Source organism: Mustela nigripes, chromosome 5, assembly GCF_022355385.1.
Source record: "Mustela nigripes isolate SB6536 chromosome 5, MUSNIG.SB6536, whole genome shotgun sequence".
In the NCBI taxonomy this organism is placed as follows: Eukaryota; Metazoa; Chordata; class Mammalia; order Carnivora; family Mustelidae; genus Mustela; species Mustela nigripes.
Genome location: NC_081561.1, coordinates 512,265 through 525,642, shown reverse-complemented (window position 1 = coordinate 525,642; position 13,378 = coordinate 512,265). Strand labels below are relative to the sequence as shown.

General features: G+C 35.8%; 1 protein-coding gene across 5 annotated transcripts in view; it reads left to right on the top strand.

The window, feature by feature from the left end:
* Window positions 1-13,378, top strand: part of EXOC2 (exocyst complex component 2) — a 286,884-nt gene that overhangs the window by 170,436 nt on the left and 103,070 nt on the right. For all 5 annotated transcript variants that reach the window (XM_059399325.1, XM_059399328.1, XM_059399324.1 and 2 more), the window contains 6 exons: window positions 4,385-4,450; window positions 4,619-4,776; window positions 5,164-5,285; window positions 7,058-7,119; window positions 12,239-12,319; window positions 12,772-12,831. In XM_059399325.1, coding sequence (XP_059255308.1) covers window positions 4,385-4,450; window positions 4,619-4,776; window positions 5,164-5,285; window positions 7,058-7,119; window positions 12,239-12,319; window positions 12,772-12,831 — 549 coding nt within the window. The remainder of the gene's footprint in view (window positions 1-4,384; window positions 4,451-4,618; window positions 4,777-5,163; window positions 5,286-7,057; window positions 7,120-12,238; window positions 12,320-12,771; window positions 12,832-13,378) is intronic.

Here is a 13,378-nt window from a genome sequence, read left to right as displayed (position 1 = left end):
CCTCTAGTTGGAGACTCAAGAACGCCCATGGTGTAGTTCCAATCTGAAAACCAAGAGGCTGGAGATCCAGGAAGTACCAATGTTTCAGTTCAATGTCCCCATTCAAGGCAGTGAAGCGGGAGGAGTTACCCCTTACTGGAAGGAGGGTCCAGCTTTTTTGTTCTAGTCAGGCCTTCCACTGATTGGATGGGTTCCACCCTCATTAATGAGGACAATCTGCTTTCCTTGGCCTACCAATTCAAATGTTAATCTCATCCAAAATCACTCTCACAGACATACCCAGAGTAATGTTAAATAAATATCTGAGCACCCTGTGGCCCACTCAGGTTAACAGGTAGAATTAACCATCACAAGGTCCTTAACTTAGGTTTTACAGTATAGAATTCCAGTGTCATTCTGTGCCTTTTCATATCACAGCGGGTGCTGGGTTCCTTAGCAATATCTGAATTCCACACCTATAGGAGCCCTCCCAACCCTCAAAATTCACAGGGAATTCTTAAACCTCTGCTTATCCCTTTTGCTATTTTAAATCTCCAGGAGAAGCAGTGAATCTGTTGGACTTTTTAGGAATATATCATAGGATTATGCCTGGCAGATCTCCTTCAAAGGGCCAGTTAGCCTTGTGAAGATGTAGGAGTTCAAGTTTTTTTAAAGAAGACCTTCAATTATCCTAGCAGTATGCTTTCTAAAATATATCCCAGGAGGTCCTGAGGAATGCTAACCCTGGGTGATCCTTCATTCACCAACTATCCTGAACACACTAAGTGACAGGTACTGATACATGTACATACACTACATATACATGTATGTACATGTAACACACATATAATGTAAATTCTAAAATATATAAATATATAAAATAGTGGCCAAGATAAATATGACATCTCCCCTCCTGGAGGGACAGAACCAAAATCAATTTTTAAAAAATTTATCTTAAATTTTGCTAATAGCTATAAAAGAAACAAGTAGGGTTCTAAGATAAAGAATATCATTGGGATGGAGGTCAGGAAAGATCTCTCTAAGGAGATGACACTGAAACCAAAACTTGAAACATAAGAGGGAAACAGCCACACAAAGAATCAGGGAAAAGAACGTATTGGGAAGAAACAACAGCACATTGCAAAGCCAAGGAAAGGAGCTTGGCATATTTGAAAAACAGAAAGAAGGTAAAAACATTCAGAGTATACTGAGCTGTGGTTTAGGGTATCAGGAGAAACGGGAGATGAGGCTAGAGGAGGAAGCAGGGACCAACTGACAAGGCTTTGTTACAGACCGTGGTAAAGAATGTGTATTCCAAGTATGGTGGGAAGCCACCTATAGACCCTAATTGGTGGAGTAACCTGATCAGAGTTTTGGTTTTAAAAAGACCAGTCTGGTTATCTGTTCAAGAATGAATTGGCAGGGAACAAAAGGCAGAGTGGGTAAACTATTAAAGCTGTCTGGGCAGGAAATGATGGTGTTTGGATTAAGCTTTTGTTAGTGTAGTGAAGTTGGAGAGAAAATGATAGATTTCATTTGTATTTTGGAAGTAGTGTTGACCAGACTTACTGATGGATCAGATGAGTAAGATGAGGGCAAGAGTTAACATAGAGCTACCAAATGGACTCTCAAATGAGTAGGTGTGACATTTACAAAGCCAGATAGACTTGAAGAACATGCTTGGAGGAAAATAGCAGTTTTCTATTTTTAATGTATTGAGTTTGAGGTTATTGTGAGTTATTCAAGAAGAGACATGAAGTAGACAATCTGAAAATCAGATTTGGGCTTCAGAGGAAAGATTTGGGGGAGAGATATAAATTTGGAAGTGTGACCTTGTTATTTGTAATAAGAAATATATATGGTCTTTTTGGTTTGGGGCACAGATTCTAAAACCCTGGGAATTTCCTTAAATGAGGAAATTTTTTTGTTAATAATGTGTCTTTTGTTAATAACATGACCTCCATTGCCACCCAAGGATGGGGTGCTGATTGCTTGGATCACCAACGATACAATTAGAGGGTTTAAATTTATAGTCTAACCCTCAGACCTCTAAGTAGGGGAATGGAGCTGGAGGTTGAATCAGTTGCCAATGTCTGGTGATATAATCAGTCATGCCTTTGCAATGAAGCCCCCATAAAAACCCAAAGGACAGGGTTTAGAGAACTTCCAGGTTGGTGAATGTGTGGAGATGCAAGGAGAGGGCATGGAAGCACTGCATTCTTTCCTTATACCTTGCCCCAACCATTTCTGCGTTTTATCCTTTTATAATAAACTGGTAATCTAGTGGGTAAACATATTTCCTAGTTCTGTGAGCTGTTGTAACAAGTTAATTGAACCCATGCAGGGAATTATAAGAACCTCTGATCTGTAGCCAATAGATCAGAAGCACAAGTAACAACCTGGTCTTGAGATTGGCATCTAACTGTGTGTTGGGGGGGTGCAAATCTTGTAGGACTGGGCCTTTAACTTGTGGGATCAGATGTTATCTCTAGGTACATTGTGTCAGAATTGAGTTGAATTGAGGACACCCAACTGGTGTCTGGAGAATTCCTTGTTCTTGAGGGAAAACTCCTCCCCCAAATACACACATGTTGGAATTGAGTACAAAATCCAAAATAGGAAGACACTAGACTGAAATGATATGTGAAGCCTTGAGAATAAATTAGTGAGAGTGTATAGAAAACAAAAGTGCCTAAGACTAGGACACGGCAAACTGCGTTAATTTGAGAATAGCTAATATATCACCTTGTAAGCCTGGGGCCATTGATTTGCTTTTCTACACCTAGGCCACTATATTGCCTGAAGTGTTAACTTTGAATCAGAGCGTCACACTTTGACAGAAACAGAAAGTAGGCTAACAGACATTCAGGGCCAGTTGGACTTAACTGAGTGGTCATGACTCAGATGGGAGTCACTCTTGACATCTTTCCTTTCTCGCTGAAACACCCAGTAGAATTGACAGGTTCAGTCGCCTCTACCTTGGAATCTTGTGTCTGAGCCATCCGCACAAGTTCATGACTTACCTCCTTTCGCCTTAGTTGCTGTATTGCTCACCTAGGTGAGTGCAACATCCTTATAATTGGCTGTGCTAATACCAGCCCCTATAGTCACTTCTCACTGTCACTTTAAAACACTTAAGTTACTTCTCATTTGTTTTAAAAATAAAGGGACAAAAACATCAGCTTCTAAGTGAAATCCTCATTTATAAAGACTTTTGAGTATTGTTTCTTAATTAATTTAAGAATTTGCTTATTGAATTATTACTGAGGTGAATTTTAGGCTTAGTTTTTTCAAAAATTAATTTAATATAAAATTATACAATAAATGTAAATTAGAGCCTGAAGAGGTATGTATATATGCATATGTTGACCACTTTTTAACAGGTATGTCTGATGTTTTTATTGAAAACATTCAGCAACCCTTACCCTTCTTTTGCTCATTCATGTTAGTAATGCTTATCATAATAATGAACTCTGTAGACTGTTTCTCTGCCTTATACCAAAAATATATGGAACATTATTTGTATTTTAAAATTAACTTGAAGTCGTCAATTTGAAAGTTCTCTTGACATGTCTCTAGTGAATAATTCATAAGCATTTTACCTTTAAAGGATAATTTCACATTATGTTAGTGAAGTATCAGAATTTTTGTTTTTACCGTACCATTTTGTTATTATTTCTTTATTTCGAAAGTTTTCCAAGTTCACCCTCCATTCTCAGGCATTTTATATGATAATATTTAGTTGTTTGAAAATTTGGGAGTAAAAAGTTAACTAAAATCCAATTGAATATATTTCTCTTTTAATCAATGTAGTGTTCCACACCTACTTTAAGGAGAAAGAAATATCAGAGGAAAACATGGCTAGCAGTAAATACATAAAAATATAGTTTTAGAATTCTAGAATATATTCTCTCCTGAATTAAACTATAAAGTCCCTAAAAGAACAGTGATTTGTAATTTTTTAAAAATAAAATGCCAAGTATAATGCTTAAAGGAAGGGAATGGATAGCCCAAGATTCTTAGATGTTAATCAAGATTGTATTTTTCCTTTTTTTTCTATACTATCTAATGAGAAAAGTATTGAGAAATTTATCCTGGGTATGATTTAGGTTTAACCATAAACAATTATTAATGAATATGACACCTGAAATTCACCTACAAAAGAAGTAATTTCAACTTAATTCTTAGACTTATTTATGGAAATTGTATTTAAAGGTTTTAAGAAGATGAAGAACTTCTTTTTGGAATAAGAAATTTTTTGTAAGTCTGTTTTTAAATCAGAAACTTAGATTATGTCTTAAACATTCCTTTCAGTCAAGCTACAACTTTATCTTATGGTCTCTTTATATACAACTGTTATCTGAAGACAACTAATATATTTGATTTTCCTTTTTTAATTTTTAAGACTGCAGAGAAATCAGGCCAGATTGAAAGATCAAAGAATGTAAGGCAAAGACAAAATGATTTTAAGGTAAGTTAAGGATAAGTATGTAGACTTTTTCACAGGGTAAGATTTTCTCGACCAAAGTTACTAGAAAACTTTACATTCAAACTATTCATCATTGTTCAGGCAGATTCTGTTAACTGATTTAGTCAAATTAATGACTTCTAATGAAGTTTTACTCTCATAATTATCTAGAAAATGATTCAAGAAGTAATGCAGTGTCTTGTGAAGTTGATCCGTGGAGCCCTGCTCCCACTCAGCATCCCAGAGTGTGGAGTGAGGCAGTATGGAGGCTGGGAGGTGAAATCTGAGCTCTCAGGACAGTGGCTTGCTCATGTCATCCAGACTATAAGGTAAATATGGACTCATTCTTCTGAAAAGGGGTAAATTTTTTTTTGTCTTTTTGAGGGAAAAAGGAAATACCAACACATTCAATTTGGGATAAGATTTTTTAATATAGTCAACAAAGAATTTTACTGTCTTCTTGCCTCCAGTATTTCCTCTGTATCATAAAGCATCTAAGCTAAACCTGTTTGATGAGAATGTCATACTGAATGAGGATCTTCTTATTGTTTAATTCGGTATTAGTGCTGTATTATGATTCTATTATGGTTTTACTTTCCCTAGGCTTTCAGTATGATATTGTAGCTTATAACCTCTATAGCCTGGCCAAACTAATGACAGGGATTGCTTCAATATCATACTCTGCTCATTTTTGTTTTATTGTGTCTCTTTCACAGGCTTACTTATGAATCGTTGACTGCCCTTGAAATTCCTAATGACATGTTACAGACTATCCAGGATCTCATTTTGGATCTCCGAGTACGTTGTGTGATGGTCACATTGCAACACACAGCAGAAGGTATGTTAAGAAAAAATAATGACATTTGCTAGGTAATGATTATCTAAATATGCCACCTCTTTCTATCTTCTAATCCTTGAAAATGACAGAATTACTTTTATGGGAAATTGAATATTTTAGATCACAAATAGCTGCTCAATAGGATTTTTTTCCTTTTCTAAATATCTTTCCAAATCTATTTACCTGAGATGCCAGACCATGCATAAATTAATATGGATATACTTGAAAATATTTCAGGATATAAGAACATCCTTATGGCAAATGTTAAGTAGAAAAAGTATATTATAAAATGTATATAAAGTATGAGTCCAGTTTTGAAAAGATGTATACTATATTTTTTAAAGATTTATTTATTTATTTATCAGAGAAAGAGAGGAAGGGAAAGAGGACCAGCAGGGGGAGCAGTAGGCAGAGGCAGAAGGAGGCTCCTGCTGAAAAGGGGTCCGATGTGGGACTGGATCCTAAGACCCTGAGCCAAAGGCAGATACTTAACTGACTGAGCCACCCAGGCGTCCTGTATGTATATTTTAAATATTTAGAAATACCAGTGTAAAGTCAGAAGAAAGACTAACAGTGATTTTCTGTATAGTAGAAATTATAAGTGATGCACATTTTCTTTATATATTTTAGAATTTTCAGGATTTTGTGCATATAATCATAAAAAAAGGGTTATCTTTATAAAGCAGCAATTTGGATATTAAATATTTTCAAAGGCAGCCAAGAACATCATTATAAATAACATAAGCCATAAGTGTCTGTCACCAGGACTTTCAAGTAGGAAGGTCACATTTTATGGCACCCTGGCGGCCCGGTCGGTTAAGTATCCAACTCTTGGTTTCGGCTCAGGTTAATGATCTTGTAGTTGTGGGATTGATCAAGTGCAACATTGGCTCTGTGTGCTCAGTGTGGACTCTGCTTCAGGTTCTTTCTCCTCTTCTTCCCTCTCACCGGTGCTCGCTCTCTCAAATAAATAAAATCTAAAAAAAAAAAAAAAAGTCACATCTCTACAGAATTGGTGACTAAACATACTGTGTAACGGAAAGGGAACAGAATCCAGGTGAGAAACAGCAGTGTCCTCTGAATTTACCTGCTCCCACTAGGGACCTGAGACAGCCTGAAATGCTAAAGGTTGGGACAGGTAGCATTCCTTTGTAAATCATCAGAAGTGTCTAAGATTAGGGGCACCCGGGTGGCTCAGTTGGTTAAGTGACTGCCTTTGGGTCAGGTCATGATCCCAGAGTCTTGGGATTGAGCCCCACATCGGGCTCCCAGCTCCACGGGGAGTCTGCTTCTCCCCTGACTCTTCCCTTTCATGCTCCTTCTCACTCTCTCTCCCTCTCAAATGAATAAATAAAATCTTTAAAAAATCTTTTTTTAAAAGTGTCTAAGATTAAAACAATATAAATTTTTCATCAGATATTTTAGGAAAAAAATATTTTGTAGCTTATTTTGTACATGTTAACTATTTTCAAGAGTGCTTTGAATAAGTAATAAACCATTATCTGAAGTTGTCATTAAGCCTAGCCTAGCAGTCTCCAAATTGGGCTAAATTTATTTACATTAATGTTTTATGAAAAAAAAATCCAGAAAACAATACATATTTAAATCCTTGAGTTTACCAGAATTATGTTTTATATTATTACTTATCTTTCATTTTTTTACAAACCCATATAAAACGATGAAAACCCATAATATTTACAGATTTTATCTCTGCAAAGTTCAACTAGATAATTATAATAGAAAAAGTATTTGTGTGCTTATTTTCTCTTTAGAAATAAAGAGGTTAGCTGAAAAGGAAGACTGGATTATAGATAATGAAGGACTGACTTCTCTTGTAAGTTTAAATTCTTTTCAGTGATTAATCATTAGTGTATATTATATTCAAAATAATGATTTATTTTATTAATAAGCATATATTCTAGGGGAGGCTGTGGGAGGGATGGGATAGCTAGGAGATGGTCATTGGGGAGGGTATGTGCTATGTATGGTGAGTGCTTTGAATTGTGTAAGACTGATTAATCACAGACTTGTACCCCTGAAACAAATAATACATTATATGTTAACTAAAAAATAAGCATATATTCTCTGCATTGTAATTCTATATCATTTTCAGAAATAGAAAAAAATAATGAAATAGAAATAATAATAGAAATAGAAAATATATAAATATATAGAAATATATAAAAATAGAAAATATATAAAAATACATGTATAAATATATATAAATTACATATGTAATTTATATATATATAGAAAAATAAACTTCTTAATGCTTTCCTTTTCAGAGTCAATTTTGCTTAACACTAACCACAAATATTTAAAAATTAATAAAAACTGTGATTTCTTTTAGGGTACTCTTCATCATGTGTCACTGTTATCTGCATTACATTTTAAAATGGACTGTGCTTCATTCTAAGTTACCCAGTAACTTGTATTTTTTAGAAAAATAAAATAGAAAGAAATGTTGGCGCTGGCCTCTAAGCCAAAACAAAACAAAACAAACAACAATAACAGCAAACCTCTCCAGATACATACATAGGTCAAGCAGGCAATTAAAAAGTTTAACTATAATATTAAGCAACTGTAACCATAGAATAATTTCATGTTTGTCACAAATACAAGTTAGAAGACTAAACTTTGTAGATGAAGGCAGAAACCTGACTGCATTCCCAGATGTATTTTCTCCATTTTTCTTTCTAAGTTAAAACAGAAACTGTTGGGATTAACAATGTGCTCTGCAAAACAACAACAACAACAACAAAAACCTGCATTTTTCCAGCCTCCACTGGGATAGGATGTGAATAAATTCTAGTCAACTAGATGTAGGAAGACTGGTCAGCTGTGTCTTGCGCCTAAGAAAGTGCTGGACTTTTCCCATGACAGGAATAAGGCCAGGGTGGTTGGAACTACAGTGGCCTTCTTGTGATCATGAGGCCATCCAGAGACAGAAGCCACAATAAGGATCACAATGAAGAAAGTCAGAAGGAGCCTTTCGTATTGACTGCATCACTAAGCTGCCACACTAGTTCAGTTTCTTTAATGTTAGAGAAAAAAGAAATGCCCACCTTGTCTAAAGGCCTTCGATGTTTTAGCATCTGGATGTCAATTTAACTGATACACCTGCCTACGGGATCATTGTGGGAATCCATGAAACAGATGTGAAAACATGGTATATCATGAAAACTATTTTCAAAATAATTTTGAAAATCTAAGAGTCTCATCTGAACAGATGATGACTCTAAAATTAATATGCCATGTTTCTGATTGGCTCTGTGTGCTCAGTGTGGACTCTGCTTCAGGTTCTCTCTCCTCCTCTTCCCTCTCACCCGTGCTCTCTCTCTCAAATAAATAAATAAAATCTAAAAAAAAAAAAAAAGTCACATCTTTACAGAATTGGTAACTAAACGTACCGTGTCAACAGAAAGGGAACAGAATCCCGGTTCAGTCCTTAGTTCTGTCTCATAGTAGTCATGCAATCTTTTTTTTTTTTTTTTAAAGTTTATTTATTTATCTCTACACCCAACATGGGGCCGGAACTCAGGACCATAAAACCAAGAGTTGCATGCTCTTCTGACTGAGCCAGTCAGATGATCCAGTAGCCATACACTCTTAAAGAAGTCGCTTTACCTCTCGGGGTCCCATTTAGTGCTTATGTGATAGCAACTGAATCTGGGTCCCGGTGAATGTTACATGATAACTGCCACATCTGGGTCCCACCGTGTGCTTATGTGGTGGCTGCCATATCTAAGTTTGGTTGTTTGATTATAGTAGTTAAACCTTTTTGAAAATATTTTGAAATGGCCACTATAGACTTGTTTGTAGTCAATTTAAAGCTTAACTATAATATTAAGAAACTGTAACTATAGAATAATTTCATGTTTGTCACAAATACAAGTAGAAGACTAAACTTTGTAGATGAATGACCCACAGAAAGTTATAATTCTGGTGTCAGCCATTGTGTCTTATAGCCAGATGTTGGTAAAGAAATATGCTAACATAATAGTGTTGATAAAGCTGAGCGTGTTTTAAGCTAGTCAGCATGGACCTCACTTCAGAAAAAAAAGGTGAATCAGTGCATAGAGTAAAAGTTGAAGCTCCAGCTCCAGCTTTGAGTATTTTAACCTAACATCTGTAAAATTCTTAAAACTTTGAACAATGACTTAAATTGTCTCAAATTCTATTATAGACTACTGATTTATATCTTAACATTTCCAAAGTACCAGTCACATTTTTTTTTAAAGACTTTATTTATTTATTTGACAGAGAGAGATCACAAGTAGGCAGAGAGGCAGGCAGAGAGAGAGAGGAGGAAGCAGGCTCCCTGCTGAGCAGAGAGCCTGATGCAGGACTCGATCCCAGGACCCTGAGATCATGCCCTGAGCCGAAGGCAGCGGCTTAACCCACTGAGCCACCCAGGCGCCCTACCAGTCACATTTTATGAATAGTAATATATTTTTCTTTCCCTGAAATTTTTAATTTTTTAATTTTTTAAAATTTTCAATTCTGAGAACTTTCCTCTTTCCTAAGAACTGGAATGATTTGTGATAACTCCTTTAATCAGCTAAATTGGGTGGTTCCTAACAATATGCAGAGATAGTTCTGTTTCCTTTTAGAGAAAAGAAATAGCATATGTTTGTACTTTTACCCCCAGTTTAACTGAAACTACTAGAGTTCTCTGGTATTCCGTTTACTATATTAATATAAATATAAAAAGAAATTAAGAAAATCTAGTTCAGCTATTAATGCAAGAAATCTAAGTAACTACATATGAACATCAACATGTAATTCCCCGCAGTTGAATTTTGGATTTAATGCTATTATTATTTTAACATCTTAGATTTTCCCAACTTTTGAGGCAGGTAGGTTGGAGGGATAAGGTCAGGTATATAACAAACTTTTTGACTCTTGAAATACTTGTGTGCTGTTGGTATTTCATACTGTATGCTTTTATTTTTATTTATTTTGGGGGTACTTTGAAGTATTTTTATGGCACCCTCTTGTTGTTTCAAAGTGGAGTACTAAAATGATAGTAAGGTTGAGGCACTATTTTAGCTTTCATTAAGTGTGGGTTCCTTTTTGTAAAAAAGAAGAAAAAAGAATCATCTTTGTATATAGGTATCCCTTCTGTTCAGTTTTATCCCCCAATCTCTTTTAAAAATTGAAGCATTTGCACATAGCTTTTCAGTTGAACTATGAGCCTTATGTAGCCTTGTGCTCCTGAGTGAAACCCAGACCCCTAGCCTCATCTTGTACTGCCAAGCTCACGGTTAGTGGTTGCGATGCACTGCTATTCTTGTGGTTCCACAACCCATTTGGTCTCTGCCCATGCTGGCCTATGCACATGTTGTCCTGCCCCCTTCCCTTATCTTTTAAGGGATTGACTCCTCTTCCCCTTCAAATGTCAGCTTAAACATTTTTCACTAAGTCTTCTTTGTCTTAGTTGGAGCAGATTCCCCTCCAGCATCCTCCTCCTCATCATCATCAATTTTTCTCTGAGCTCCCATTTGTTCTTTTCATGTATATAAAAAATGGCTGTAATGACTTTGGAATTAAAGATCATAGACTTCCTATAAATAATATTAGTAACATTAAATTTTGAGCAGTTCCAGACATGTAGAAGATCTAGGAGACTGAGCTCAGAATATATCCTGGAAGTGGTATTTAAAATATGAATTTGTGGGGCACCTCTTTTTAAAAGTATTTTCTTATTGGCCTTATCTTTAAACTTCTTAAAAATAAGATTTTCTTGGGGCACCTGGGTGGTTCAGTTGGTTAAGCGTCTTACTCCTGATATCAGCTCAGGTCATGATCTCAGGGTCATGAGATGGAGCCCCACATCAGGCTCACCACTGAAGGTGGAGTCTGCTTAAGATTCTCTTTCTCCCTCTGCCCCTACCAATTGAGCATGCTTTCTTTCTCTCAAAATAATAATAATAAAATATAAACTTGTTATATCTGTTCATCAGGTCATTTGCCTCTCAGTAGAATTTTGAAGAAAAATTTTATTTATACCTGACTTTTGTTCTAGAAGTAGGTATATTTTAGAATTTCAAGCAAGTGTAAAACATGCCAAATCTAAATCTTGATGTCTAAGAGATTATCTGTTAAATTGTTGGCATCTGTTTTCCTTTCAATAAAACTGTAAAATTGAGAGTTTTAGGTCATTATTTGCTTCTGTTCAATATCTTTTATAATTTTTTTTTTATTTTTTCAGTGTTCCAAGATTCATTGTTTAAGTACCACAGTCAGTGCTCCGTGCAATACATGCCCTCCTTAATACCCACCACCAGGCTCACCTAACCCCCCACCCCGTTCCTTCCAAAACCTTCAGTTTGTTTCTCAGAGTCCACAGTCTCTCATGGTTCATGAGACTCCTCCTCTGATTTCCCCCAAATCACTTTTCATTTCCTTCTCCTAGTGTCCTCCATGTTATTCCTTATGCTCCACAAGTAAGTAAAACCATATAATTGACTTTCTCTGCTTGACTTATTTTACTCAGCATAACGTCAAAAAATGGGCAGAATACATGAACAGACAGTTGCCCAGTAAAGACATACAAATGGCTAACAGACACATGAAAAAATGTTCATCATCATTAGCCACCAGGGAGATTCAAATCCAAACCTCATTGAGATATCATCTTACACCAATGAGAATGGCCGAAATTAATAAGACAGTAAGCAACAAGTTTTGGAGAGAATTTGGAGAAAGGAGAACCCTCTTACACTGTGGTGGGAATGCAAGTTGGTGTAGCCCCTTTGGAAAACAGTGTGGAGATTCCTTAAGGAATTAAAAATAGAGCTTCCCTATGACCCTGCAATCACACTACGGGGTATTTACCCCAGTGATACAGATGTAGTGAAAAGAAGGGCCATCTGTGCCGCAGTGTTCAGCATCTTAATAGCCAATGCTTATTTTTGAGTTTTAAGATAACATATTTTTTTTTCCTTCAGCCATATCAGTTTGAGCAGTGCATTGTACATTCTCTGCAGTCACTCAAAGGAGTTCTAGAGTGCAAGCCTGGAGAAGCCAGTGTAAGTTTTCCATTAAATTCAACTTCTGTTTCAGTCTTTTCCAGGAACCTGTGGGAATCACAGTTGTAAATAAGTCATTTCAGCTCTAGAGAGCTTTTCCCTCAGCTGCTTGCTTGTTTTATTTCATTTAATTGCATAGGGTGTCAATCTTCGTTCCATGATAGGCTGACAAGTTAAAATGTGAATTCATTATAGGTAGAGTAATTGGAATCATCAACACTTTGTATACAGAGAGAATGACTGACCTGAATGTTGTCAGGCTGCTCCATGCCAGTGTATTCTCAGGCCAAAAACACTGCCTGGAATGCAGCTCTTTATCACTGTCCCTTTCAGATTAAGGTTACCCACACTGGAAGCAGTTTCCCATGTGATTCTTTTTATATCAGGCTTCATAAACACAAAATTTTGTTTTCTCAGTGAAGTCCAAAAACTTACCAAATTCTTCTTTGTAGGTCTTTCAACAACCTAAAACACAGGAGGAGGTTTGTCAACTCAGCATCAATATCATGCAGGTAATATGTAAAAGCACTGATGCCCTGAAACCTGAAATAAAACAAATTATGGTAAACCCCCACCTATTAATAATATATGTATAACATTATTTTTTCATCTTGTCTGAGTCTGTAATAGTTTATGGCAAGTAAGGTAACAAAGTTCAAGGTAGGATTAATTCCAGCTTGTTCTAGCAATACCCCTTTATATTATACCTCTTTTTATATACGTTTATACTTTTATATACTTTTTAAAAGTATACTTTTGTATACTTTATATTATACCTTTTTGTGTGTGTTCCTCTTACTTTATGTTACAGCACAAATTAAATGACATGATAGTTGTTTACATTGTGTCTACAGTGTGAAGTTCTTTGGTTGGGACTAGTGCTTTGTCAGAACATAACAAAGTTGAGCATGCAATTAAGTGGATGAAAGGAAGGAAAAGGTCTTTTTCCTAAAATTCAGGAATTTATAGTTGGATCAAAACATAGGTGCTTTAAATCTTTCAGCACTTAATTTATGTACATATACGGGATATTTATTCTATCACTTCTGGGAGATACAC